Below are 22,392 nucleotides of genomic sequence, written 5' to 3' on the forward strand. Positions count from 1 at the left end.
CACACCTTCCTTCTCTGAGAAGGAGAGCTATCTCTTCAGGGAGAGCTTGCGTCTTTTGGGGAATGGGGTTCAGAAAGCCAGGCTAGGGTCCAATGCTGGGGTAGGGGGTGACCCGCACCTCTTTCTTCTGCCCTCAGTATATCTCTGTGTGTTTCTAGGGGAGGCCTAGCCTAAGGAGACAGTGCACCATCACTCCAGAGTAGAGAGAAAAAAGAATCTTGGCCACGGAAGCCCGCAGAGCCCTGCTCTGCTTCAGGATGTCTAGGTCTCTGGAGAGTAAGTTTGATAGTTGTGCCCAGTCAGTCCATCTATTCACAGTGGCTGGTGGCACTGGTCAGGTCTGGGGTCTGGTTGTGTGACCTCCTGTAGACTTCAGATTCTGCTGATCCCGCAGATCCCTGGGGAGGCAGATTCTGCCCTAGGGCCTGTTGGGCGGGGCGGGGGCAGGAGCAGAGGGGGAGGCCCCGCCTCCAGGGTGTGTCCAACTTGGGCACCTCCTAAAGGACCGGGCGGGGCACCCCGAGCGCGTGGGTCTGCAGGTCGGGTCAAAGGGTCGAAGGTGCAGCAGGATCCGAGCAGGCCGGGAGCAGAAGAAGCATGGCGTCGTCCGGGTCCGTGCAGCAGCCGCGGCTGCTGCTGCTGCTGTTGATGCTGGCTGGTGCGGCGCAGGCCAACCTCTACTTCCGCTCGGGCCAGACCTGCTACCGGCCCCTTCGCGGGTTCCAGCTGGCTCAGCTAGGGCGCAGGTGGGCGCGGGGCTGTGCCTAGGGAGGAAGAGGGTCAACTTCTGGGCCAGGCGTTTGCTCTCTGCCCGCTGGGACCTTGCCTCTCTGTGGCTTATCCTGCCTTCTGGAAAGCACAAATCCCATCCCTTCCTTTTGGGATGACTTTCACATCCGGGGAGCTTTGCTTTGGTGTTTGTACATTGGGCAGTCCTCTCCTCTACAGACTTGGTTGGTGAGCACTAGGGTATTTCAGAGATGTTTTGTCACCGTCAACTTCTAGTAGTGCTGGTTCTGCTGGTGGTTCTTCTGGTGATTAAAGGCTAAGCTCTGAAACTTCCACAATTTGGGAAAGGGAAGATGGCCACAGGAGGACTGACTGGGTCTGTGGCCCTGGTGGGGGAGGGAAGGTCCCTGGTGTTCCAAGTTGATTTCCATTGCTGTGACCCCCTTCCCAGGACCTACCCTCGGCCACATGAGTACCTGTCCCCATCGGATATCCCTAAGAACTGGGACTGGCGAAATGTGAATGGTGTCAACTATTGCAGCGTCACCAGGAACCAGCACATCCCACAGTACTGTGGTTCCTGCTGGGCCCACGGCAGCACCAGTGCCATGGCAGGTGGGTGGCCTGGGGCTCCATGCTAAGCCCAGGGTAGGGCCAGTACCCTGGCCGGGTGGGTTCCTGCCCTTCACCATCCAGGCTGCCTCTAGGTGATCCATGATAGCCACAGCCCAGGGCTACAGGGGCCCATGAATCTGAACCAGGATTCAGGCTGGGTTTTTCCCAGAGTGACTCTGGTTTTCCAGCCAGAGAGAGGTGGCTGTGTCATTCTGGAATTCTCTCCTGTGGGCCCACTAGGGCCTCTGTGGGACAGGCCTGGCCTCGAACCTGGTTGACAAGTGGCTCCCAGGTACTTCCGTCCCCCAGAACTTGACTTTAGTCATTGAGGTGGACCCAGTGTTACAAAATCACTGAGCTGACAGTCTGTTTGTGGGGCAAGGAAGCGAAATGGCTTCTCAGTAGCAGTTGGTATTTGGGAGGACAATGATCCCGGCTTGAAATGGCCACCAGCTCTCTCACTTGAATCTTAGCCCAGCCACCATAGGGACAAGAAGGCTCAGGAGGAAGAGAAAGAACTATTGAGGTCCATACCATCAGAGGGCTGCTGTGGTAGAGGACGCAGGAGCCAGGAAGGGCCATTCTGACAGCAGCATGTAGACTCAGCTTTACCATCTCCAGAGCTGGTCCCCGGAAACCAATGGCTGGGAGTAGGACTCCAGGAGTGTCCTCTCTCTTGATTTGGTGTTTTGTTTTGGCTAGGTCTGCTATAGGTGGAACCTGGCTTTACTAATGGTAAAATGGCAGTACTCATACCTCCAGGATTTATGTAGGCTTCTTACCTGCCAGTTGGCTCCTCTTAGTTCTCAGAGTAAGAAGCCTCTTGCAGGTCAGAGAGACCATGGGGAGATGAGTGACAGCTGAGGTTCATCTCATGAGCTTGGACTCTCTCTTTAGGATGAGGGGTTCCTGTCTGAGGGCAATCTGTACCCCAGAGTTAGACAGGTTGATATCTTATAGAGTCACCCCTGGGGGCTGGGGCATACTGCTGACCTTTCAGAAGGAAGAAAGAATGTGCGCTGAAAAGGTTCCATGTGGGAGGGTCAAGGGGTACTTACCAGGCAGGCAGGGTGTATGTGGGGGGGGATTTGGGGGGGGAACAGCCAAGTAGAGGATTTGAGCAAAGTCCAGAGCACTTAGGAACGGGGTGGCAGGGCTGGTGTTGGGGAAGTGAGAAGGCCTTCTCAGCAAAGCGTGAGGGCGGGATGAGGGTGATGGGGAGCAGAAAAGGTCAGTGGGCCTGTGGAGTGAGGTACGTGAGGAGGGTGCCGAGCATTGCAGGATAGGGAGTGACAGCTGGAGGCTGGTGGTTCTTAGCTCCTTTTAGATGGGTGCTGGGCCCTACTGAGGTTGCATCTTTCTAGAATGGAATGCCTCCGGGAAAGTGGTTGCTTCATTCTTTCTTCTTAAATCTCTAACATCTTCATCAGTAATAGCCAAGGCCTCGCTTCCTCTTTCGATGAGCAGACATGGGGTGGGGGGACTTCCACAGGGCCCTGGTCATGTGCCAGCAGTACAGTCTGCCTTTCCGCATTTCTGGGTGGTTAAGCAGCCAAGCATTTCTCTCAGACCGCCCGCCCTCGCCATAAACGTCATCTTCGTCTCTTCAAAAGTCACTTCCAATAGGCCACCAATCACTTGGCCTCACCCATCACTATTTCATTGCTTGCTTCTTTGGGGTGATCTGGAGTCATCCCCACCACTGCCCCTGCCCTGCCACATGCTCTTCTCTATCCTTGAGCCCTCACCTCGCTTCCTCTCTACCCCTTGTCATTTCTGGGATTCATGAGTTAGTTAGGCTACCCAGGCCTCCTCCCCTGTGAAGTGAGACCCTCACTGTACCATACCCCCTGTCTCTGCCTTCCTACCTGCCTTCCCTAACTCTTTTGCTTCACCACTTCCCTCACTTCCGAGTTCCGTGTTCCCGGTTGTGACCCTTTCCTAGACTCGCTTTTGTATCCATCTGCTCCTACCCCCTGACCTGGATCCCTGTTGCCCCTAGTCCCAGATACTCGGTCATCCTGCCCATCTTATTCACCACCAAGCCCATCCTTCCCCTGAGGACCCTCAGGCCAAAGCTTAGAGGTTATCTGACTCACCTTCCTGTTCCCTCTACAGACTGGTCACAGCTCCTTCAGTTGTTCCATTAGTCCTAACAGTGGAACTGAGCGGTGTCTTTCCCAACACCCTGGCTCCTGTCTGACTTCACAAGAGATTCCTAGAATATGCCTGCTAAACCTGAGTCCCATCATATTTCTTTCTTTGATACCATCTCAGGACTCCACTAAGACCAAAGACGTGTTCTTCTCAGGCTTCCAGAGCCTGCACAGTCTGGGTCCTCCTTGTCTTCATGACAGCAGGTGAGGTTTAGTTCCCTCACACTTCTCTCCTTGGATGGTGTCTTAGTTACTTTTCTGTTGCTGTGAAGAGACACCATGACAGGGCAACTTACAAAAAAGAAAGAAAGTAAGAAAGCATTTAATTGGGGGCTTGCTTAGAGTTTCAGAGGATGAGCCAGTTTGCTGGTCAGCCAGCCCCTGCCAGCAGGCTTCCACTGAGGTCATCAGGAGGGAGAGACCTGAGAAGAGGAAGAAAGGGCTCTCAGAAAGCCTTGAGAATCACACTGCTGGAGTGAAAGTAGAAATGACATCCCAGGTGTTTCCAGAAGGCTGGGGTGGCCCCTTTGTTGGTGGCTCTCTGAAAAAGGTCATCAGATGAGGACGGACAGAGAGTTTGGGTAGATGGGTGGCATAGAGAGACCTTGACAAGAGTATCTTGAGAGTCCAGTGAGAGACATCCAGGCAGTGATGGATCCCTTCTGACAGTGCTGACGAGAGGGAAGACATGGAGCCACTGGGAAGGTCAGTTCTGTGTGCTTGAAGATGTCCCTCCTTGAGTTGCTGGGAACGTAGAGGGAGCCAAGCTGGGGGAAGGAAGACAGGATGGATAAGCCCGTGTGCCTTGGGCAGCTGGGAGCCTGCCTGTCATTGGCACATGAAATACATTCTGGGCACAGATCTAAATGGTGACCAAGATGGGGTGTGCTTTTCAGTTTTCAGTGACCAGCCCTCTGAGGTGATCAAGTATGTGAGTGTAGGCCATGTGAGAGATGGTTCTAGAAGGTTCTGTACTGGTTAGATGGCAGCCTTAGAGCAACCATGTAGAGCAGGGGCAGAGTGGGATAGACTGTGGGAGATGGCTCGGTCTGAAGTCCATAAGATAGAAGGAAAAATGAAGGTAAGCTGTTGCTTTAGGGGAGTTGTGGATGAGGCTACAGGAGACAGGGCCTCGGTGCATGACTGGTGGTGTGTGTAGAGCTTGAAAGTGAAGAGCAAGATGGCTTTTAAGGATGCAGGTCAGCCATCCCCTTGTGGATGCTGTGACGATCCTAGTCTCTTAGTGTGTGGGCCCAGCATGATGAGCACTGCGTGCTGGCGTCTGACCCCTCTCTGGGACTCATCTGGCTCCCTGGGCGGCGCTTATCCCTGGAGGTGTCCGCTCCAGCCTTCTTCATAGGGTCTGTGTCTGTTCTGCAGCTTCGTCACGCAGGTTTTGTTGCCATCTTGTAGTGATGCCTTAGCAGGTTTTTCTTGGGACCTCTGGATCTGGCCCTGCCTCGTGGTACTTGCAGACAGACACACAAACATCATGGTGCCTGAGGAAGACCAGAGAAGGTCTCTGAAGCCACAGTTGAGCTGAGGCCTCCACAAATAGCAGAGCCAGTGGGCAGAGCCCTGTGGCGTGTGGGGAGTCTGGTGCTGAACAGGGTGCTGACTGTTGCAGACCGCATCAACATCAAGAGGAAAGGTGCGTGGCCATCCACCCTGCTCTCGGTGCAGAACGTCATCGACTGCGGCAATGCTGGCTCCTGTGAAGGGGGCAATGACCTTCCCGTGTGGGAGTATGCCCATAAGCACGGCATCCCTGACGAGACCTGCAACAACTACCAGGCCAAGGACCAAGGTAGGCCCTGCCCCTGCCCATGTCCCTGCATTGCTGTGCACCTTCTCTGTCTTGTTCCAAGGGAGAGTGGCTGAGAGCCCAAGTCTACCCCACATTTGTCACACTGTGGCTGGCATGCTGAAGAGGGTCGGGGTGGTGGCGACTGCAGCCCCCAGGGGGCTAGGTGGTTCCTGGCGCTGGCTCCAGGCTTACTTGATGTCACTTTGAACCTGGTGGGTTAAGGTCCTTGTTGAGTTCAGCATGGAGAGATACCGAAAGAACAACTCCAGACTGGGGATGTAGCTCTGTGGTGGGGTGCTTGCCTACCACACGTGAGAACCTAAGGCTCAACCTCCAGTCTTGAAAACAAACAAACAAAGTGGAGCACCACCCCTGCAACAAGGGATTGGATGTGTAATGTGAGTTCTCACCCCTGGCATTAGGATGGTCTTATGGGCCTTTGGTAAGCAGCTGATGGAAAGAAGTGTCCTTTTCCCAGGACCCGGAGCAGAGAGCAGATGGCATGGCTGCTCTCTGAGCTGCAGGTTAGCCAGCCCATCTGAAATGTAATCCCAACCTGGTTCTTGCCCCAGCAGCCCTGGGCAGAGCAGCCTGGCCCAGAAACCCACGGTTGGCACTTTAAGTGTTGATCCTTAGACCTCCCTAAAGGCTGGAGCAGGATGCTGAAAGGCACTCAGGAGGTACCTGGAGGGCATTTGGTCCCTCTGCACCAACCTTGTGGATGGCTGTCCCCTACCTACCTTGTGGGCCTTACTTACAGAGAAAGAATTCTCTGGCCTAACTGGGTGAGTCTTTTGCCCTGGATGGGTAAACCCAGCAGGGACAGAGACACCCCACCACCACACCAGGGGGACAGATGCAGGGTAGAGGGAAGGCAATAGCCTGCTTTGTCCCAATGGCCTTATCCCTTCTCCTCTGTTCCCAAACCGGTGTCATCCAGCTGAGGCTAGGTCCCTCTGATCCTCCAAAGACTCTTGGGTGGCAGGGTTCATCAGAGCCACTTAATAGTCTCCTCTTCGTAGGAACAGGTGTGGCCCCAGAGCCACCGTGTCCCTGGGGTAGCTCACACTGGACACTGGTGTCTGAGGGATGAATTATGTAATTCTTGATGTAATTCTCAAGGAGTTTCCTGATCCAGGGAAGGATCTGGACAGATGGATAGTTTCAATACAGACGTCAGCCTCGGGTGTGCCCGGGGCACATTCATTAGCCTGGCTGGCAAGCAGACTTCAGAGGACCCCGACTTCACCACCCAAGACTGGGACAAGCACCTTCATGCTGACTTTATGTGGGTGCTGAGGCTCTGAACTCGAGTCCTCGTGCCTGCTGTGCAGGCACTTTACTGACTGATTTCCCAGCCTTTAAGCCCATTTTTTTTTCCATTTTTAAAAAATCAAAGTGCATTTATTCAGCAACAGTGATACATCTTAGAATTAGAACCTACAGTGTAAAGTAGCAGGTTTCTGAGGGTTTCCAAATTCCCATCATGTTAGAGGTTTGGGTGCAGCGAATCAGTACTTCCAGGAATTCTCAGAAATTACAAAATTTGGATTATTCTCAGCAACCTGTAGCGACCTTCGAATTCTGTTAATTGGACAGCCAAAATTTCTGTTTAATGAATAAAAGTTTAGTAGTTCTTAAAGGAGCTATGCCCTGTAGGAGAGTTCAATGTAAAGCATAATTTACTCAGATCCTCCAGTGCACCATGCGAAATCACGATTGCACACTGCCCATCAAGGGCGCATTCTGTATTTAAAATTCGTGATTCCCCCTTGAAAGAACAAAGGACTTAACTTAAAATGGCCTATATATGTGATGTCATTAGTAAGTATTTTGCCCTTTTTTTATTATCCCTTCTTGTTCTCCTTTCCATGTTCCGTTGGACACACGTGTGCATTTGTTTACTTGCATGTGTATGTTATGGGCAGGATCTACATAGGAACATCTTTTTTTTTTTTTTTTTTTTTTTTTTTGTCTTTCTGAGTTTAGGTCACTTTGCTTAATATTATACATGCTAAGCCCATTCATTCTTTCTGCAAACTTTGTGATTTCAACTTTCTTCAGAATACTAGTCCAGTTTCTGTGTACCAGATTTTCATTATCCATTCATCCATTGATGGACAACTAGTTTCATACCAAGTCTTTGCTGCAGTGAATAAAGCAGCAATAAATATGGGCGTGCCAATAACTCAATGGTAGGGTATGAGGTTCTCAGGGTATCCGCACAGGGGTGAAACAGGGTCATGTGCTAGCTCTGTTTTTAACTGTTTTGAGGCATTTCCAAACTGATTTCAGAGTAGCTGCATGAATTTGCACCGCCTTTCCCTCCGCACCCCCCCAGCAGTGAATAAGGGCTCCTTTTTCCCAAAATCCTCTCCAACATTTGTGCTCAGATTTTTTTGATGACAGTCATTCTGACTGGCATGAGGTAGTTTGTCAAAGTAGCTGTAATTTTCATTTCCTTGATGGCTTGATGACTAGGGACATTGAACACTTTTTCCGCCTTTTTTGAGACAGGTTCTCATTATGTAACCTTGGCTCTCCTGGTACTTGCTATGTAGACCAGGCCTCAAACTGACAGAGATCCTCCTACCTCTGTCTCCCACCACACCACCTCTGCACACCACCATGCCCAGACCTACTTTTAAATATAGTTTTGGCCATTTTTTAAAAACTGTTATTATTCAGTGCGTGTGACCCTTGTTGATTGACAGTTTTATTTCCTTGTTATTTAATATCTGCGGTTCTTTGTAAATTCTGGATGTTAGCCTTGTCTGAAGTGTAGCTGATAAAGATTTTCTCCTGTTCTGTGGGCTGTGTGCTCTGCTGAGTGTTCTTTTGCTGTTTAGAGATATTTATTGTCAGGTGGTCTCATCTGGTATTTGGGGCTAATTCCTGTGCTGTTAGTGTTCCATTCAGAAAGTTCTAGCCTACACATCTAACCTAAGGGTATTTCCTATATTTTTGTCTAGTAGTTTGTGTTTCAGTTTTTAAGTTGAGGTCTTTGGACCCATTAGAATTGATTTTTTTTTTATTGGATAAAAGGTTCAAATTCAATTTTATTTTTCTTAGGGGGATATCTTGTTTTCCCAGCACCATTAGTTGAATAGGCTTTTTTCCAATGTGTGTTCTTGCTTCCTTGGTCTTGAATTAAGGGGTATAGTTTTGTCAGTTATTTCTAGGTTCTCTGTTCTGTCTATCTGTCTGTCTGTTTCTATGCTAGCACCAGTTTTTGTCACTATAGCTCTGTAGTGTAATTTGAGGCCAGGTATTGTGACACCTCTAGCAATGTTCTTATTCCTTAGGATTGCTTTGGCTATTCCTGTAAATCAAATTCTGATCCTTCTCAAGCCAAGTAACAAAAGGATGTTTTTCTTTAAATCAAGTATATTGGCCTGTTCAATCACTAGCCAGCAGTGGAATGATCTGGTTATGTTTTAATAATTTGATTGCACTCAGTTTTCAATTACAACATGCTGTGAGGTCCTCCTCCCTGCCTTTAAGGAAGAGAAGGGGCCACTTCAGACTGCCTACTATGTACTAATCAAAGTTCTTTCTGTTCTACCCGGCCTGGGGGAGGTTTTTCATTACTCTTTTGCAGCTGGGAGAAGCGCATAATTAAGCAGCACCTAAGAGCTGAATGGTTTCCGATATCCGCTAATGAATGTAGGGCTAAATTAGAAAAGTGGAGAAGATGGGGCGGGCTTCATTAGTGGGTTAATGAGGAGACGGCGTCATGCTGACTTCTTGTGTTCTAGACTGTGACAAGTTTAACCAGTGTGGGACCTGCACTGAATTCAAAGAGTGCCACACCATCCAGAATTACACCCTCTGGAGAGTGGGCGACTACGGCTCCCTGTCAGGCAGAGAGAAGATGATGGCAGAGATCTACGCCAATGGTCCCATCAGGTGAGGGAGAGGTCCCCTCAGGAAGTGGTCAGGCCGCGTCTGGGTCTGTGCACACGTTTACACCTTGTTCGCCCTTCTCACCTGGCCAGTTCGATCCCCTAGCTTGAGCACCTCCTAATCTTCTTTGCCTGTAAAGAGGTTGGCTTTCTCAGAAGTAAACATGAGCTATGAGCCAACCTGCTCCAGGGAACAACTGTGTAAGCTAGGTAGAGAAGCCCTGGCTGTGCTTCTGGGTGCTGATGAGGCCACTACAACAGGCCTCGGACTACTGCAGCCCAAGTCAGCAAGAGCTGATGTGCTTCTTGCCTTGATAACTGATGACTTTTCACAGCTGCGGGATAATGGCGACAGAGAAGATGGCTAACTACACTGGAGGCATCTATGCTGAGCACCAGGACCAGGCCTTTATCAACCACATCGTCTCGGTAGCTGGATGGGGTGTCAGCAGCGATGGGATAGAGTATTGGATTGTCCGAAATTCATGGGGTGAACCCTGGGTAAGATAGTTTCCCTTTCTTAAGGCCAGACCAGAGTCCCTACCCCTCCTTAGCTGTGTGGAGGGCGGGCTGGCTGCAGTGGTCAGCCAGGACGCAGGCAGCTTCTGGGGTCTGATCTGAGTTGTGCAGGGCTGCTGCTGCCGCCCTGTGCATCACTGGGCGTTTAGCAACCCCTGAGGTGCCAGTGGCTCCTCCCAAGCCCCAGCCTGAGCAACCCTGAGCACTGAGAAATAGGCAAAGGCAAACGGGCCAAGTGGTCCTGGTGATGGCGATTGGCTGCCCACTCCTTGGGAGCTCATCCTCACTCCTGCTATGTTGTTCAAGAATACTTCTGAGTTGGGTCAAAATTCCAGGGAGCAAAACTGCTGGTTTTGGTTTTTAGGACATAGTATTAACTGTTCATCATTTCAGACACAGAAATACCCTGAAATAGGGAGAAATGGACAATGATAAAATGTCAGCCATTATTTACTGAATGGCCACAGTCGGGTATTAATAGAGACAGTCACATGTTTTCTTACATTATTTAGGTGCCTGAAGAGCGCCCTTGGGTCAAATATTAGCCGGCACCATAGCATAGAGCTTTGCTGCTCATGTGGTCTTCACCCTCAGGTTCTGCAGGGCTAAGCTGAAGATGGTGTAAGAGCGGGGCATGGATCTGCAGAATAGAGAGGTGAGCAGGGGCCATGTCCTAAGGCACTAACATGGAGTTCTTGCTCCCCACAGGGTGAGAGAGGCTGGATGAGGATCGTGACCAGCACCTACAAGGGAGGGGCAGGTGCCAGCTACAACCTAGCTATTGAGGAGGCCTGCACATTTGGGGACCCCATTGTTTAGGTAGATGTTCCTGGAAGCAACACTGTGCACCACGACAGGGCGGGGATGATTATCTACACTGGCCACTGGACAGCTAGAGACAGTGCTGTGGGTATGAGGACCAGAGTGTGTACTGCAGCAGCCATCCTGGATATGGCAAAGGATGAAGCACACCTGCGTGGAAGTTCTCTGCCTTCAGCCACCTGGAGAAGACAGCTGTGGGCTAGGATGGTTCACACTTATCACTAGTTCTGATGCCACCTTGGAATCCATGGGAGGGGGAACAAGGTCAGACTGCCTACGGGATGAGTAAAGTATCTGGCTTCACCCAAGCTCTGAGCTTATGCATTTTATTCACATGGGATAGTACATGAGGACACAAACTTCCCAGCCCAGCATTACTCTTGGAAATTTAAACCAATAACCAGCCACCTGGTTCACAGGTAGAAAACACGTAAACTCTAAAAGGAGTTCAGGGAAGCGTCCCAGCCCACTACTCAGAGGCCAATGGGTTCCATGGGTTCCTCCCCAGAGGTGCACACAACTAGCTCTGGCATGTAACACATGATGCCAGGACACACTGCAACAAAGAGGGGGCTGTCCACCATAGCAGCTCCTCCTGGGCACTGTGAACACGGTGCTTTTGAGAAAAGCTGCTTGCTCCCTCCCAGCAGACCCCACTTCCCGGAGGCTGGCTGAGCCTTCTTCACAAAGCAGCTTCATGAACTAGTCCTCCAGTCTTCCCGAGCCCAGAAGGTTCGGCTTCTGCTCTGGATGCTCAGTTCACCACGATGAAGTTAGACTTGCAGTGGGCTGTACAGGAACACAGGGCCACTGAGTTACTACAGGTGAGGAGCGGGGTGGGCGATCACGGCAGAGGGCTGTCCAGAGGGACTTACCAATGAACTCGGTCACAGGGTCGTGCTCACCCTCTGCTTTGATGGTGCCTGCAATGCTGTCATTTTCCAAGATGGGAAGGAAAAGCTGCACAAAATCTGAGGTGTACGGTGGGGCAATGACGTCCAGAACCTAGTGGGGAGACCCCAGGGTTACTGTACCTGCTGGCATGGGGCACAGCACTCAGTGGCAGGCCATGAGGTGGCAGAGAGTGTGAGATGCCCTCCTCAGGGCTTCCCTGGAGACCACCCCAGCCTCCAACTCTAAGGCACAGGACATAGTGCAGAGGGCAAAGCAGAGGTCCCACGGGAGAGGTATACGATTAACAAAAGCATGGATCTCAAAAAGTTGGGAAATGCATGGGTGACATCAAACCAGAAGGGCTGGGTTAGTGGAAAGAGTGAACGGTGAACCCAGAAGTGCTGCTGACCTCAGTGACAAAGTAGCGGATTAGTGAAATGTCAGTGTCCAGCTTCTCCAGACATTTGCGGATGTAACTGACCACAGGAAGTACATAGCCACGGCTCAGCAGGTGGACCATCCTGTCCAGCAGGGTCTTTTTCAACTCGAGCTGTGGAAGAGCAGGGCCAAGGGAGCAGGTCAGAGCTGTGATTCTCCCATCCCAAGAAGCCCTCAGGTGCAACTCACCTGCTCCATCACATCTAGCTGGGAGTGCTCGGTCTCAAAAAGCTTGACAAGCAGCTGCAGAACCTGGGGGTGCAGGAGCTGGTGGCAGGTACTGATCTGTGGAGAGCATAGGAAGGTCACTGAGGCACCTGCCAGCTCTCTGGGCTTACTAGCAGCACACATGGAGAATACAGGATTGTCACAGCCACCCAAGGTGGTTCTTAATGCCGATGGCGGCACCACTTGTCATGTTCTATGCCTTCCTTCCCCTAACCCTTGATAACGCACACCAACAGTCAGTGAAACTAGGTCCTTGACAGGAAGAGCCCCACTTAGGACACAAAGCACCAGCTCTGAAGAGAGCATCTCCTGACACTGATAAAGCTGACAGATGCACCAGCACTAAGGTCCTAGACACACACCTCCCAAAGGCCCTTCCGCCCTCTCACCTCATCCAACAAGGCCAGGTGAACCGGAGTGTGATCAGTCTGTAGCTGGAAGTACCTTGGTTCTGACACGGTCCAATCTACCCATTTTAACACTCCCATTGCAACCACTGGAAACCTACAGGCAGACAAGGTACAAGGCTTTCTTTGACCAAGAGTAGGAAAACGAAGGCTGAAATATGCCAAAGAGTACTCAGGGGTTAGGATTACGAACAGACACAGCAGCACCCACCCTCTTTGCTCTGGCCTGCAGGAGTGGCTCATGGTGGAAGTGGTTTGAGGAGACCAGCTCCTCTGAGCAGGGATTTGATTCCCAGGTCCTTCAACCCCCTCCACTAATGGCAAAGGAAACAATCATCAATGCAAAGCTCAGTGCCTGATAGCCTGGGCTCAAGCTTACCTTTACTTCAGACCCTTTCTTGGTCCCCCAGGAAATGGGAAAGAGGCAAGTGGCTTAACCGCAAGTCATCGCTATCTAGGCAATGCTTGTTGGCTTAATCATCTGATTACAAATGAGCCCGCCCTTCAAATCAGTTTTTCTAAATCTCGATGTCCTTTCTTTACTTAGTCTACTCTGTGAGGGTCTGCTGGACAGATTTCTGGCCAATCACCGAATGACACTCTTGCTGCCACAGAAGCTTAAAGTTCCCCACGAATATTTAAGAAAGAGAAGCTAAGCTCCTCTTGCTTTCTCTGTGAGAGTGGGTGCTCAATAACCAGAGGGACACGGGGACTTGGCACTGCCGGGACCAGATGGGGAATGGGCATCACCCTCACCTAATGCACTGATAGAGGGTGCTCAGCTCAGCGACCAGCTCAGAGGCCCCCTTGTTCTCATTGCAACACAGATTGTGGACAGTTTCGATGGCCTTGGATGTGGACTTCAGCTCGTCTTTGCCAATGCTAACCCGCTTATTCTGAAAGCATACAAGCTGGTGAATGATGGGGGGAAAGGGCGGGGCTTGCTGTTACCCCAGCATGACCCTCTTTCTCCCCCATGTCCCTTTCTCTGTCTCCACAGTCAAAAGTCAAATCTGTTCTGGCAGTTCAAGGAAGTTTCATTCTACCGGCCAGTCACAGTGATGTCACAGGATGCCCACAATCCTGCAGGCACCATGTCTTTTCAGTATCTTGTGCAGGTTTCTTGCGGCCGAACCCCACCATACCTTCTTCCAAGTCTCCACCACACTGGCAGCATACGCCAAGATGTGGATGTACTTGTGCTTGTGGTCCTGGTTGATCTTGGCCCCAGGCTTGAAGAGTGACTGCATGAACAGGTCCAGGAAAGCTGGCACCCGGATCTAGGAAGAGCACATTCGGGAGTGGGCTGGATGAGGGAGGCCCTGGCTTACCCAACTGTAGGGCTCTGACAGGGAAGGCTGAAGGGCAGGATGGAAACTGACAGTTCCGTGGCACAGGATGTACCTGTGTGGGGAAACATTTGCCTAGCATATGACAGCCCCTGGCTTCAATTCCAGTAGGGCTAGAGGTTGGGAGGAGGGCTTACACCAGGTGTAGCCATGCCTGTAACCACCAGCAATCAGGGAAGCTAGGGCAGGATGGCTGGCTCTGTTGGGGACCAGGCTGGGCCAGAGAGTGAGACCTTGTCTCTGAAAACAGCAATAAAAACTACTTCAACAAGGACCAGCATGTGTGGCCTTAGGAGAGCGAAGGGAGGCCTCCGCAGACCACCTGGCCTCACTGAAGCGCCAGCAGCTTACGAGCTCCACGGGAGGAGGGTCCATGCTGGTGAACATCTTGAACAAGACTGTGATGTCTGCAGGGTTCAGGGCTCCCCTGGACAGCATGGCACCAAGCGCCTGGCAGGCCCGGGGGTAGGAGGCAGCTGTGCCCAAGGCCAGCGTGATCTGACTGGCATCATGGCCTCTGTTGAAAAACCACACACCATCACTAACAGCTTTCTCTTTTCTTTCACTTTTAAGCATGGGACACTGAGCTGGCAGGACCCCTGGGCTTTCAACAGTTCGCAAGACCCCAGGATAGCTACAGCCTCCACAAGGGATTCAAACACCCTGCATACCTCAACAGGGAGGATGCAACAGCAGAAAATGAAGTGCCTTGGCCTCCATAAGCAAGCAGGGCACTGGAGACTAGGTCTGGGCTATCTTATTGTCAATGCATCCTCGCACATGTAAGCACAAATGCACACACCCAGACCCAGCCTACCAGAGCAATCGTGTCCTTAAGCAAAAGAGCTGCCATCAAGGCCAACAAGGCCTGGGCATTAGAAGCTCCACAGGATAAGAACTGGCCTAGAACTGATTGAGCTGGAGGCTGAGCTGTGGACTAGGGTCTTTTGGGGGAAGGGGTGGGGGTGGGGAGCTAGGCAAGCAGAAGCATGTCTCACTTCTCCTGGGCGAAGCGCTGGACTTCCTGAGCAACCCTGCGCACTGCAGAGCCACCCTGTTCTTCCTGGGCCAGCACGGACATCATGGCCTGTGCAAACAGATATGTGTGCTCTCCATGGCACACCATTTTCTAGAAAATTGCAGGGAGACAAAGTTCAGGTCACAGTGATAGAGGCAGACAGGAGTTTCTGGCTAGGGGCTTTCTGACCTGGAGAAGCTTTACAGAACGGAGGCATCTCATGCTCAGGGGCCAGTACCTTAGCCTGAGACTCTTGAGTGACTTACTGCAAACTCAGGGAGATTTTTCTCCAGGTTCTCTTCTCCTCCATCCAATATGGTGGCCAAAGAGGTCCGAAGCACTCTGGAGAAGACTTCCAACTGCTGGCAGGCTGTGGACACACTGGTGATCTCCCCTTGGTACCCCGCATCAGAAATGAGCTGCCACACAACCCAAAAGCCAAGGCTCAGCACCTGGGGACCCCACCTTTCAGGGCAGTTGGCCAGTCAGCTGTTAGGATGAGTGAGCCAAGCAAGCACTGGTCTTGACCCTCGGCTTCTCCTATGCTTCCTGCTGTGCCACCACATAGGTGGTCACTCGCCCAGACTCACTGTGTCTTCTGGGCCTTGGTGTCTGAAGAGGCAGATAGGTCAGGTCTGCCTGAGGCCTGTTAGCACACACGCACAATCTAAAATCCCTTGTGCCCAACACTGAAATAGTCAGTGCTGACCTAACGTGGACACAAATTCTCTGCTTTCCTTGCTCAGTGTGAGACTGATGAAAGGGAGAGGATGAAGACCCCACCAAGGAGAACTCTACCAGGAAGACAGCAGAGCTGACCTTTTCTGATCTTTGCTGGGCTCTAGGACTCTCCCTACCTTCACTGTGAAGTTGAGCATTAGACAGTCAGGATGGGCTTCAGCCAGCTTATAGAACAGGTCTCTCCATGTGGTGTGTGCAATCATCTGCTCAAGCCAAGCTGGAGTCTGCCAATAACAAAGGGCAAGGCCAAAGACTGCACTTAAGTCCTGGAAGTTTGCTGCATAAGCAGTTGTTCCAATCAGGGGAGACCCATGGGCATCCCCCAGCTCTGGAAGAAGCAGGGCTCATCTTGGCCATGCAGTTGGCTGAATGGTACACTTCCTGGATTCGTGATCACAACTTTTGAATAAACCTGCCTAACTGGAGAAGATACAGAAACATGCTTCCTGGAAGACACATGAAAAGTCTGATGGAAACATGTATCTCTTGGAGCCACAGCAAGTACAATTAAGCAATTAGCTCATGCTTACCAAGCCCTGTGCCCTTAGTAGGAAAGAGAAAAGGCAACTGGGATAGCACAGGTGTTTCTACCCCTCACCCATGAAAGTGAGCACCCATGAAAGTGTGTCTCTTGGCTCCCGTGTGACTGATGGACTGTGCCACACGGGGGTCCAGTGCTGCTCCCCACTGCCTGAGCACAGTGGGGCTCCCACAGCAGATGGTCACTTGAGATGGTCCTGAGGCAAAGCCTAAAAGCTCCAGCACATTCTGTGACATTTCTACACCTTTTTTCCCTTGGGGACGAAGCCACAGACTGGATCGTCAGTCTGTACACATTCTGCTCCATGGTTTCCTGTGAGCCTAATGCTTACCAGTGCTTGTTTCTCGGAGGACCCCCTAGGAGTCTTCTAGGCCCAGACCTACACAAGGAGTTGGGGAGATGCAATGGGCCCTCTCTTGGCCTCAGCAGTTGGCAAAAGCCCTGGGATGCTCCGCCAAGGACAGTGCTCCTCACCTCTCCTTCTTCGGTGAAAATAGAATCTGCTTTCCGAGGGTCAAAGTGCTTGATCAGCAAACTCTTCAAGTGGTTTTCCACAGTCTCCTGCACCTGCACTGGCTCGACACCTGGGAGGGAATGGAAGCTTTACTGCAGCCCGCCCCCCCAACTACCACAGAAACAGCATGACCAGTCTGAGTGGCACAGAGCTCTACCCACAACGGTGAATATTCTGGACCCCTTAGAAATTGTTTTTAGGCCTATTCAGTGGTAACACCCCAAAAGAAACAACACAGCATAGAGTCCATGAGATGTCTACCCTTTCTGCATGGCCAGGAGAAACATCTTCAAACTCTCACTCATCAAAGACAGAGAGCCAGAGCCAACAGGTGAGGGGCTGGAAAGTACACTCTGTCCTTGTGGAGAGAGCAGGTGCAACCAGCAGCCACACCATGGGCCAGCCACCCTGACAGCAGTGAGGCAGCTGGCTTCCGGACAGTTCTTGAATGACGTAACTGTACCCAATTCAGTGGATTTACAGTAAGGCTCTGTTCTGATCACATTAGCTAAAAGCCATCATCATTGCCAGTCCTAAATTATCCATCATTTAGTGCTGGCTGTAACAGGCCTCTTGAAAGGAAACACTAAGCACACACTATGTAACCCTGTAATTCTATGGTTGGAGAAGCAGCTCAATGAGAATCCCGTTCACTGGCTACCTGCAAATCCAGCAACTGAGTCACAGCTCAGAGCTGAGCACACAGAGGGGAGAAGGCAGTCCTTCTGCCTTCGAGTCCTGGAAACCAGGAATGTTCACAAGGCACCACAAATGTATCAGCATTGTGAGGACCTGCAGGTCTCTGGAAGGGTATGAGTAGATGGGGAGATTACTCAGTACTTAAAGTGCTTGCAATGCAAACATGGGGACCAAAATGTGGGTGCCCAGAACCCATGCATAAACACCAGGTATGCATGGTGGCCCACCTGTAATTCCAGCACTCAGAAGGCAGAGACAGGGGATCCCCAGAGCAAGCTGGCTAGAGAGTCATATCAGCAAGCCCTGGGTTTGACTGAGACCCTACTTTAATGAATAAAGTAATAAAGCAACCCAAGAATCCCAAACTCAGCCTTGGACCTACACACACACACGTACGCACCTGCACCCACATGTATGTACACATACATACATGTACACATGCACACATAACCTAAGTGGCCAGGACAGGGACCACCTCCCAAGCACCTGTCTGAATGAGCCACTCAGCCAGCAGGTTGACAGTCTGGGCCACCGCTGTATAGTTCTCAGACAAGAGCTGGATGACATTTTCTGGAGACCCTCCTGCCTGGAAATACCTGGGAAGAGCAAAAGGGGTTTTACATTGAGTGGACACAGAGGAGATGGGATGGACAGGAGGGCAGGAGAAAGGCGGGGATTGGGGGGTGGTGTCAGGTTCTTCTAAGGGGCCAAGGACTCCAGAAGTCTTCCATTCCAAGACCACATTCTCTGTACTACAAAACTCTCCCCAGTCATAAGTTGCACACTGCTCCCACACACCTCTTCAGAGTGTTGAAGATGGAGGGCTCCATGATGTAGTCCCGGGTGGAAAACTTATGCAGACATTCCTGCTGCACCTCAGCATCATCCTCTCCCTCTCCAGAATCATCTTCCTGTTGCTGGGAAAGACAAGAGTCCAGACAGCTTTCCTTAACATAAATGCCCTACAGTCTTGCCTTAGACTGTAATGCTGTCCACTTTCAAAACAGCGCACATGTGATTTCATCCGACGCTGTAACAACCTCAGGATGTGGGCCGGACAAGTAGCAGCTTCAAAGGGATCAGGAACCACACACCAAGCAGGCTGTCCGGGGAGCCCATGGTGGTGTCAGCGTGCACTACTCATGGCATCCTCTTTAAACAAAGGCACTCATGATGCTGCTTGTGAGTAGTCCCTGAGCCAACTGACGGGAGGGCCAAGAATAACACCTGACATCTGGCTCAATGGCCGCCACCACTGCTACCCCACGTGTGCTGCCCGACACTCTCCAACAAAGACTACCAAAGTGATTCCGGCAGTGGGAGCCACCTAGTTACACTTAGAAAGTCAACATCAGCCTCGAATCAGCAGGCCTCCCTGGATCTGGCCCTACTTCTAGCTGGATACCACCATAGGCCGAACCCACGCAGGCTGCCTGACCTGCTGACAACTGCGTGGTATGGTGGACTGAGTGATCCCAGGTATGTCTGTCTGCAAAGCTGTTGTCATAACAACAACCAGAAGCTCTGTAACACTGAGTCTGGGAATGTAGAAAATATAAGACGAGTGGTTTCCATGGAAGGAGGCCAGCCTCCAAGCAACTTACAAAATGGGATAAGGAATGAAAAAAAAAAAAAAAAAAAAAAAAAAGGCCAAACTCAGTCCTCTTCCTGTTCTTGTAAATAAAGCTTTATTGAAACACAACCATATTCACTCTCATGTATTATTATCCATCACCACTTTTCCTACTCTGGTTAAGTAGCTGTGGCACAGCCCTACAGAGCCTAAGATACATACCATGTGGTTCTTTGCAGGAACTTTGCCCCAGTGGTCTGGACTATCTGAAAGCCATGTGCTGGGGGCAGGCGGAGTCCGCCAACTTCATTCTGACAACCAGAGTGTATTGTCTTAGTCCACATCTGTAAAGGGTGCTTAGAAAAGGCTACGCTTCAGCCTGAAAGCCAATCACGTGTCGGCACTGCTAGGCTTCTACCCACCCCAACAATATTTCTCTGACACCAAAGCATGCTCACGAGTCTACAGCCTCACCTGGATCTGTCTTGGCCACTCCAGATTCAAGCATGCAACACTATTCTTTCCACTCAACATTCCAGCAGGATTCAAACTCTGGAAGTCCAAGTGATCCTGTCTTTTTGGCCCACAAAAGGACTCCTCCCATCATCCACCTGTCACCCACTCAGTTTCTCCTCCTCTCATGTCCCTCCCACATCCTGCCAGCAAGACCCCTATTTCATCTCCCACACAAGGGTCCAGTTTGGCTCTTCTTTCCTCTTCCTTTTTTCTTATATGCTTACTCTAGCAACATTTCCACAAGCCTCAATCTATCATCCCCTGAAATCACCTTTCACATCGATGCTACCCTCATTGTGTCACAAATCTGATCTAGCTGCTTGGTTTCCTATTTCCCTAAGGGAAGGGAAGGGGGTTGTGGGGGTGGGGGGCAGGGATTCCAAGCTCTAGTATGACTCTGGCCTGCTAATCTCTGCAGTCTCACCCACTGTCATCCCCATGTGCAACCTGCAACCCAACTAATCTATGTGTCTATAAATCAACTGTTCTCAGTTTCCATCATCATCTGGACTCAACAGTACCATAGCTCCTTATAGGCTTCCTGCTTCCTGGAAGACGGACACAGCTCATGCCATTATCCTCCAGCTCTCCGGACTTATCGCTCCTCCAAGTACAATCAGAGAACAGAGATAAAGCAAGTGTACACACGCAGGGGTAGCCAGTGTTTTCACACTGCAGTGTGGCATTCCCATCTACAAATATGTTGGATCTCATTCATAATTAGGTAGCTCAGGATACCTAAGTTGCTTAGCACTCTCATCAGGGAGACCTCATTAGGGCTAATAGGTCAACCCAAGGTCATTAAGACTGAAATGCAGTGGACTGTAGGCCAGACCCTGCCACCACTAACACGCAACAGGCACAAAACATGGAAAACAACCACCCAGCTAATCCACCATGTACCTTCTCACGCCTGTGTGGCCTGTGTGTTCCTGTGTGTACATTATCTGTGTGTAGATGTTGGAGGTCAAGGCTGGCTGCCTTCTTCAGTCACTCTCCACCTCACTGATTCGTTCAACTGGCTGGCTGGAGAGCTCCAGGAAGCCCCCAGAGCCCCAGGGAGCCCCCAGAGCCCCACAGACAAGTGCTGCTGTGTCTGGCCTTTTATATGGGTGCCAGTTTCCCAACGCAGGATGTAATGCTTATGTGGCAAGCACATTCCTTGCTGAGCTATCTCCCACACCTTACATTTCTCTCATCTGGACCACCTCAGTGACTGAGTGACTTCAGCAGTGACAGGCATAATGGACACCATTCTGAATCTCCCTTCCTTCGCTACAGCCCTGGGCAGGTTACTGAGTCTTTTTGCCTTTGTATGAGCAACAGTCATTCAAACTCTACAACAGGAGGTCTCAACCTTCCTAATGCTGCAACCCTTTAATACAGTTCCTCACATTGTGGTGACCCCCAATTATAAAATTATTTCCATTGCTACTTCCTAATTGTACTTTGCTGTTATGAACTGAAACGATATGCAACTGCTGTGAAAATGTTGGTGGGCCTCAAGTTGAGAACTGTGGCTCTAGAGCAATAGAATGAGATTTCACACAAAAGCACTTAGCCCTGCATCCTAATTAGCTAACTCTGACTCCCTATAACCTCCACAAAGTCCCCAAGGGACGTAGGATGCTCTAGTACACAAACAGACGCCCAGTGTCTTAAACAAGCCCTATTGGTCAGGAGTTTTCCAGGACCCCTGGGGGCTGCTACTGATGGCTGACAAGCCCTGTTCTACCAACATAGTTTCAGTCCCAGAAACCCCTCTCCTTTTCTGTACGCCCTCACTGCACCACAGACTCCTCCCTTGGTACACCTCACTCCATGCTATATTCATTCAAAACTCAACTCACTTCCTCTAAGAAATAAATAACAACAAAAGTAAATTCCCAGGCTCCCTGTACACCGCCCAAAAGGACATGGGAGGCTTATGTCAGTCATCCGCCTGGACGGGTCTCTGACTTCCTAATCCTGGTGTTTGCTGGGTACCTATACGGTGCCACTCCCCCATCTCTCACCCCAAACCTTGGGAGCGTCGGGGCTGTAAGGATGGATGAAAACACTCAAAAGTGAAAACACAAAGTTTCGTTTGCTTAGCACCAGAGAGTTCTTTTTCTCCGGGGTGCTGCAGGAATTTGGAGTTAAGAGTTTTTTCACTCTAGTCCAATTCTCCCTTGGAGTCTGTCCTGCTGCTCGGGCCAAAAAGCACCATGGCTCTTGCCTGGCAGACAAGTCAGCCCGGGAATCAGTGGGAGTCAGAGTGCACAGGTCCCCGAAGGGGCAGGACCGGCCCGAAGTTCTCAGTGCAGTTCCTGGGCCCGCTTCACTGGCCCGGGGTCGGAGGTCGGGGTCAGCAGGACAGCTGTGACCCCAGCGTTCACACCCCCCGTACCCGGGTCTGGCCGGCGCAGGCGCCGCGAGGACAGGGCAGAGAACCGGCCTCCTGGAGGGATGCCTACTGCCCTCTCACCTGGCCGCCGTCCGCCTCTTCGCCCCACTCTGAGGCATTCCCGAAGTAGTCTTCTGCCATAATTGTACTCGGCGCTGGGCCCGCCATATTTGCCGCGCGTCCTCACTGCGCGTGCGCAAGACACGACAAATGGAAGAGCGCGTGCGTAGTTCTGGGCTGTGCGCCCGACTTCACTAAAGGCCCGGGAGGCGGAGTTGGTGGGGGCGTGGCTACACGGGGCGTGGCCTATGCTTTAGCCTGCTGGGCACTGGGGAAAGCCTTGAAGGATCTCACAAAAGCAGAACTGGTTGAGTCTCAAAGCTTTGACATCTGCTGAGTAAATTTCCAACAACAACCAAAAGAAAGACAGAGAAAAAACTTTTTTCAACAGTCACTTTTTCTTTCTTTTTGAGATAGGGTCTAGCAAGCAGACTTCAACTTGCTATAAAGACCTCGGTGAGCTTAGCTTTGCTTG

The 22,392-nt window shown here is 51.1% G+C and overlaps 2 protein-coding genes across 2 annotated transcripts; one reads left to right on the plus strand and one right to left on the minus strand.

Moving 5' to 3' along the window:
- Positions 1 to 484: 484 nt before the first annotated feature.
- Ctsz (cathepsin Z) lies at positions 485 to 10,861 on the plus strand. The gene is made up of 6 exons (XM_021650769.2): positions 485 to 746; positions 1,181 to 1,344; positions 5,128 to 5,307; positions 9,066 to 9,216; positions 9,548 to 9,713; positions 10,440 to 10,861. Exons 1-6 carry the CDS (start codon positions 598 to 600, stop codon positions 10,548 to 10,550), a joined length of 921 nt encoding a protein of 306 aa, XP_021506444.1. The 5' UTR covers positions 485 to 597; the 3' UTR covers positions 10,551 to 10,861.
- A 2-nt stretch (positions 10,862 to 10,863) lies between these two features.
- On the minus strand, positions 10,864 to 22,086 carry Nelfcd (negative elongation factor complex member C/D). The gene is made up of 15 exons (XM_021650768.2): positions 21,939 to 22,086; positions 18,181 to 18,299; positions 17,869 to 17,978; positions 16,644 to 16,753; positions 15,745 to 15,852; positions 15,154 to 15,306; positions 14,868 to 14,998; positions 14,221 to 14,386; positions 13,666 to 13,800; positions 13,277 to 13,416; positions 12,503 to 12,617; positions 12,075 to 12,170; positions 11,857 to 11,997; positions 11,429 to 11,558; positions 10,864 to 11,342 (listed from the first exon to the last, which is right to left on the minus strand). Exons 1-15 carry the CDS (start codon positions 22,023 to 22,025, stop codon positions 11,308 to 11,310), a joined length of 1,776 nt encoding a protein of 591 aa, XP_021506443.1. The 5' UTR covers positions 22,026 to 22,086; the 3' UTR covers positions 10,864 to 11,307.
- Positions 22,087 to 22,392: the final 306 nt, after the last annotated feature.

Source organism: Meriones unguiculatus, chromosome 4 (assembly GCF_030254825.1).
Source record: "Meriones unguiculatus strain TT.TT164.6M chromosome 4, Bangor_MerUng_6.1, whole genome shotgun sequence".
In the NCBI taxonomy this organism is placed as follows: domain Eukaryota; kingdom Metazoa; phylum Chordata; class Mammalia; order Rodentia; family Muridae; genus Meriones; species Meriones unguiculatus.